Here is a 7,500-nt window from a genome sequence, read left to right on the forward strand (position 1 = left end):
GAAGCCTCACTCACGAAGTGAGCACTCTTCATCTCAATCCCCTTATATCTCTAGTGAATTTGATGATAATAAATAGATTAAAAGTTCGAGATCACGACATCTGTTTCTCAATTCCAGTCCCTAGTTCATGACTACATAGTGCCCTAATAACTCTTTCCTTACCTATCGTTTTCAGTATTTTCCCAAATTCACAGGCTTACCCAGCAGAAAAATGGAATTTAAAACCTAAACAAGCTCTCTACAAAACACTTTTATGTTCTTTTTCATTAAAAGATTATTCTTCAAAGTTTGTGATGTACCAAATAAATGTGAAGAAGAAAATGTATATTATTGTGTCATAACACATGTGACGATTTTGCTGTAGGCGGTAAGGAGAGGCTTAAGACGACACATGTACACATTAGATGACGTGTAACTAAAACTCACCCAATATGAAGTCATCTTTTTTCTTATCACGGATAGTGACAAGGGATGCTCTAAACGACTCGTTACAATATTTGATTGCCGCACCTGGCATGTATTCGACATCTCTTATATACAAGAGACAAGTAGCATCTCCGTCATAATACCACCAACCTGGATCACATTCCTGAACAGGGCCTGGGAATAGCCATTATATATTGTATATTAATAATTATTATAATGACAACAAAAGCAACAACAACAATAATAATGATAATAATAATAATAATAAAAAATAATAATAAAAAATAATAATAATAATAATAATAATAATAATAATAATAATAAATAATAATAATAATAATAATAATAATAATAATAATATCTTATCTTACGTATATTAAATTTAGTTGAAATACCTTTTTCTTCCTTTTCCTCTGTTGCTTTTTCACAAACGAAATGGTTTCTTCTTTTACATTGCCTGTCATTCCAGAGACCTCCACGTTTCCGAATGATCTCAATACATTGTTGGTTCCCTCTGTGGTTGTTGGGTTGTCTTGGGGCCCAAGCCTCAAATGAAGGCTGTAGTTGTAGAGTGATACTCATGTTGGTTATGATGATGATGATGATGATGATGATGGTGATGATGATAATGATGATGATGATAATTGATGACGATGATGATGATGATGATGATGATGATGATGATGATGATGATGATGATAATAATGAGGATGATGAGGATGAAGATGATGATGATAAAGATGGTTGATGATGATAATGATGATGATAATTATGATGTTGATGATGATGATGATGTTGATGATGCATCATCCTCATCATCATCATCATCATGAAGATAATTATTTCTAAGACGAAGCAACTCACTGTCACTTCTCCTCCATCCAAAAATCTCATCATCTTCGTGGATGTGTTATATCTAGATCCGATCCAATATCTATTACCAGAAAGGAGACCTGGAATTCGACATCAATTGAAATTATTCAATATACATGCATTGAAATGATTCAATATATATACATTGAAATGATTCAATATACATACATTGAAATGATTCAATATACATACATTGAAATGATTCAATATACATACATTGAAATGATTCAATATACATACATTGAAATGATTCAATATACATACATTGAAATGATTCAATATACATACATTGAAATGATTCAATATACATACATTGAAATGATTCAATATACATACATTGAAATGATTCAATATACATACATTGAAATGATTCAACATACATACATTGAAATGATTCAATATACATACATTGAAATGATTCAAGATTTAGTTACTGCCTTTATGTAATTTGTTCCATAGATTCGTTTTAGATGTTTGTTGAGTTATTGTCTTTTGGGTAATCCGATACACAATTGTGTCGTGCTTAACCGACTCCTAACAACTATAAGAAAATCCTCACATTCGTTACGACACAACCAACACTATTCTTATTCAAATTTATGTCGTATATCATAAAATTTAAAGAAAATGAATTGTGTGTTGTAGAGCATGATTTGTTAAAGAAATTATGTATCACAAGAACTTTACTGATATTGTGTTAGAGTGGTAGAAAATATATTTTTGTGTCAGCTGTGTGTGAAGTTTTGGGGAAAATCCTGAAAATGGCTGGTGAGGAGAGGGTTAATCGGTTCGTTTGAATAAATCGGGTTACCACTCTTGGTCAATTGGCAGAATTGCAATTTATTATGTAACGGTCTAGATTTCTTACGTTGTCCATAGCTAATATTCACAAAGAGCCCAGAACCTATATTAGGTCGGAGTTATTCTCAAATTCTAAATTTTCACCATAACACCCTTACACTATAATATTCACCATAAAATTTTTCACGGTTTAATTTAACCTAAAAACTTTATAGGATAAGTCCAATGGTAACAACTCTAGTGGGTGATTTTTTTTCGCAATTCTGCATATCTTTTTGAGACAATAGTAAGTATGTAAGTGACTCTTTACGATCTGATGCTCAGAAGAAAAGAAAATTTATAAATCGACCATTAGCAATAATTAATAATGTAGGACGAGACATGATACCTGTCCGGCGATATTGCATTCATCTCTGACAGAGACAACGCTGTTAGAGGCCAGGTAATTATTTTACACTTGATTACAATAAGATTATGTGAGTAAATAGCGTTTTTCAAGGACTCAACTATGTGCCGAGCGAGGATTGAGCCCAGGACCTTCGGATCCAAAAGTTGGTGTCATACCACATGACAATCTTGTCGCACAAGCTACTCTTGTATCATACCAAAATTACGCCGCTGGTGAATTATTGAATAAAATACTATACTGATAGATTATGTGAAATTTAAAATTTCGAAGTTACTATTCGTAACGATTGACGATTAGTTTCAAGTGCTATTCGTAAGTAGTTATGAATGAAATGCTACACAACTTCAAAGTACACAAGTTATACGAAAAGGGCATTTATTAACATGCCACTCTTAAGTGTAAAAGATATTTGTCTGCTAAAACAATAAGACAGATAAACTTCCATGTTCTTGTTGTTGTTAATGGCGAGGTTTGTCTTTGAGGTCCAGTAGTATGACACTCAGGTTGGAGCATGTAGATCATTGGTTTCAATCCTATAGTGGGTGGCACAAGGTTGGGTCTTTGAAACAAAAAAAGACTCTTTTTAAACATTTTCGGTCTTGTCCTAGTTAATTGATTACCTGGCCAGTAACAGCAAAGACTGGGCATATCAATTAGACAAACTTTCAAGATCAAGTTAAGTTGATCTTACCTTGGACAAAATCATTCTTCTGTGAACTCTGAATTAGTACCAAATCCGCGCCCTTGCTTTGGCAAATGCTACTAGCTTTCTTCCAGGTGACCTTTTTCTCACTGAATGCCCTGACACAGGTATTGCTTTCTTCATTGTAACTCCATGTGGCAAGACACGGCTCATCTTCAATCAGTGGATAATTATTAGTAAAGAATACATACATATATACATATACCTACATATTCCAACAAGTACCCACCAACACTCATAAATACATACACACACACACACACACACACACATATATATATATATATATATATATATATATATATATATATAATATATATATATCTATAAATCCCTATTCATGGCGAAATGTCTGCTCTTGATAGTTTTAGACATATTCCACTCAAAAGGGCAAACGTCTGTTTTTAACGGATTTTCAGTAATCGCACGATTTTTTGCCGCTTGAGACAGTCTATAATAATCTCTTTATTAGTTATGTGCCAAATTTTAGACATATTAATTGATAAAAAGCGTCGTAATGAATTGACGTCAACGTTTTTGGCGTCAGCTTTGAAGAATGCACCAATGTTCGAGGCAATATATCGCTAACACACACACACACACACACAGAGAGAGAGAGAGAGAGAGAGAGAGAGAGAGAGAGAGAGAGAGAGAGAGAGAGAGCAATGACGATCTCAAAAATAATAGACGTTTACAATTCTAGGCTGGCCCAAAATAATTTCAAATAATAGTCTGATAACAATAAACAATTTAACGCTAGATATAAACACATTTTGTTTAATAATATACTAATTCATTTATATAGCATTGTCCAACCAATTTAATTTTTTGGAGGAGGAAAATTAGAAAAAAAGGACGTCTGATTCATATCAATGCAATAATAGGCTTCAACATGACATCACTTCTCTTGTAATGACGCATAGTAACATATTAACTGGCTCTAAACTATCGGAACAATGGCGAACGCCCTTTTGAAATATTTCTCCTACGAGCTTAAAAGTGTATCCAGAGGAGAAAAACATAAATATGATCATGTTTTGACTTATATACATTCTGATCACATGATATAAGAAATTTTCTAGCCAGCATGAAGAATTAAAAACTACCAATATTCTCTGTCTAAAACCACGCGGCTCGCTGTTGCTGGGGGATATCAGATCAGATTATTGAATCCAATTTGCTTTAAAATCGCTCAAAAGCTAAAACGTTTTATATTTTAAACGCTTGTGTTTGGAAATGTTCACGCATACTCTCATAATTCTATCATGTACAAACGTCTTTTTAAATACTTGATCATTTAAAAAAATATTTTTAGACTTCTGAATATTTGAAATTTTTAGAATTCTGTATTTTTGTGAATTTGAATATCGTTATTGTAACAGCGCCAGAAGTCAACTTCATAAACACGGTTTAATTAATGTACATTATTATTATTATTATTATTATTATCATTATTATTATTATTATTATTATTATTATTATTATTATTATTATTATTATTATATTATTATTATTATTATTATTTTTATTATTATTATTATTATTATTATTATTATTATTATTTTATGATGATGATGATGATGATGATGATGCTGATTATTATTATTATTATTATTATTATTATTATTATTATTATTATTATTATTATTATTATTATTATTATTATTATGATGATGATGATGATGATGATGATGATGATGATGATGATGATGATGATGATGATGATGATGATGATGATGATGATGATGATGATGATGATGATGATGATGATGATGATATTATTATTATTATTATTATTATTATTGTTATTATTATAATTATTGTTATTATTATTATTATTATTATTATTATTATTATATTATTATTATTATTATTATTATTATTATTATTATTATATTATTATTATTATTATTATTATTATTATTATTATTATTATTATCATCATCATTATTATTATTATCATTATTATTATTATTATTATTATTATTATTATTATTATTATTATTATTACTATTATTATTATTATTAGTATTATTAGTATTATTATTATTAGTATCACTAGTATTGTTATATCATTATTACTGTTATTATTGTCATTATCCTCATAGTCATTATCATGGTAATTTATACTTACAGCTTTCTCCTGCCACTCCAGCAGAAACAACCAGGAAAAGACCAATTGTAAGTGACACAATCATGGCTTCTACCTTCCCTATTTATAGCAGATTCAATTCTGTCAATTATACTGGAAGAATGAGATAAATATAGGGACTGTCAATTATGTTTTATCAAATATATAGGCAAATGTGTGAAGGACATGTAATTTTTTAAATTATGATATTACGCTGAGAGATATAAATGGTTTATCAATATTTATATTTTAATGAAACAATGAAATATATAATTGAAACGTCATCTTTGAGTTTTACAAGGGACGTACAAAACAGAGAACGAAATCTGAGCATGACTTCAAAACTAACAAACATATTTTCCACCTGTAACCCTGAACTTTAGAATTTTAAAGGTTGCTGTTTTCTTTAGTTGGTGTGTCCAATCACAAAATCGTCATTGCTGGAAGTCAGAACTGTTGTCCACTTTTTGTTTACAAAATTTGATAAAAGGTTTTGAAAGTCATCATAAAATAATCGTAACGTACGGAGAGACGGCAGTGTATATCTCACAGGTTCTTTAGTCTATGTCTTATTTCGAAAACCGTCGTTAAATAAGTCAATAAAATGTATAGTAAAATAAATAGGATAAAAATAACTTTTATAAAACATACAACACAGTCTAAACAAAGTTTCCTCCGTTGGCGGTCATCAGGTAAACAAGACAAGGAAATATGTTATATTACATTGAGAATGTAGTAAATATCGTGGGTTAAAGGTGTCTACTTGGTAAATCAAAAAATGATAACCTTTCCTTATAAGATAAATACTGTATCGCATATTCTTTTTGGTAGAGCTCTCCTCTGTACACTTTGAATACTAATGGATTGTCTTGTGTATAATGGGCTCCAGATGTAATTGCCTTATTCCTTATATTGAACTGGTCAAACGAGCGATTTATACAAATATAAAAATATGGTTTTATCAAGACTTATAAAGGTTCTATATTTCATTCCCATCATTCTGTTTGCATGGCTTACACAATTATTAATATGTACATTATTTTTTTTTTGTTTTAATGAATCAAAAAATCCTATCCTTTTCATTAGGCATAATGGAAATTGTATTTCACATAGAAGAGTCGATTAAATATTTATGGCATGATTTTTTTTCTTGTATGTAATACTTTACGTTTCGAAAGATTAAAATCCAAATCTCCTGTTGTAGACCATTTGAATAGTAAAAAGATATCATTATGTAGAATGTTATGATGCTCAGTTGTACAATAGATCTTCATATCGTCTGCAAACAGTTTACAGGCTTAATTTATGCCATATGGTAAATACTTTATATGTGAAATAAATAAAAGTGGTCCCAATACACTTACTTGGGATACACCGCTAATGACATTCTTAAAATCAAACCCCACCCCATTGACAATGGCTCTTTGTATTCGATTATCAAGAAAGCCTTTAATCCAGTTGAAATGTTCCCTTTCAATCCATATGCTTTTAGCTTAATGAATAATCTCTCGTGTGGTACAGAATCAAAAGCCTTACGGAAATCAAGATAAACAGCATTAATGCATTACACGTTGAGCAATTCATGATATCTTTGATCTAAAACCATGTTGGTTATCGTTTAGCATCGTATGATTTTCGAGAAAGTCCATTAATCGGTCTTTCGAGATAGCTTCTATAACCTTTCCTTTGAAATAATCAAAATCAACATGTGAAAGATGTTTGGCGGATGCAAGATTTGACGATATAAGGAGTGAGTCATAATCGCGTTTCTCCACAGTAGGCAAATGGTCAATATTATTACTGCAATAATCTGATGGTCCGATATATAACAGACTGAGGTGAGAATACGTGAATAAAGAATGCTAAAAAGCTAGAACGCCGTCTATTTATGTATAGTATCACCATAATTAGGCCATATGTTTTAGTGACATAAAACTCTTTAATTGTAAACTTATTTTTGTTGAACACTTGATTGTTGTTACTAAAAATATATTTTTTTAAAAATATGCTTCGCCTACTTGATGCGAAATGAAACTGTGAGTTACAAATAAGAACATACCTGATGTAAAATCCTTACGCCTTTGACTCGATTCTTTAAGGCTGAAAAAGAAGTCTATTGAATAGTCTGTGTCAAAACAGTTCGTTACTTTATGAAAA

At 30.3% G+C, this 7,500-nt stretch overlaps 1 protein-coding gene across 1 annotated transcript in view; it reads right to left on the minus strand.

The window, feature by feature from the left end:
- Positions 1–415: 415 nt before the first annotated feature.
- Positions 416–7,500, minus strand: part of LOC144966667 (snaclec coagulation factor IX/factor X-binding protein subunit A-like) — a 7,125-nt gene continuing 40 nt past the window's right edge. Inside the window, exons 1-6 of the mRNA XM_078903425.1 lie at positions 7,403–7,500; positions 5,347–5,457; positions 3,201–3,365; positions 1,291–1,379; positions 822–984; positions 416–600 (exon numbers count right to left, since the gene is read on the minus strand). The exon at positions 7,403–7,500 is cut by the window's right edge and continues 40 nt beyond it. Of these exons, the coding sequence (XP_078759551.1) occupies positions 416–600; positions 822–984; positions 1,291–1,379; positions 3,201–3,365; positions 5,347–5,410 (666 nt within the window). The 5' untranslated portion in view covers positions 5,411–5,457; positions 7,403–7,500. The remainder of the gene's footprint in view (positions 601–821; positions 985–1,290; positions 1,380–3,200; positions 3,366–5,346; positions 5,458–7,402) is intronic.

This window comes from Berghia stephanieae, chromosome 2, assembly GCF_034508935.2.
Source record: "Berghia stephanieae isolate SIO BIC M18660-M18661 chromosome 2, UCSD_Bste_1.3, whole genome shotgun sequence".
NCBI classification, from domain to species: Eukaryota; Metazoa; Mollusca; class Gastropoda; order Nudibranchia; family Aeolidiidae; genus Berghia; species Berghia stephanieae.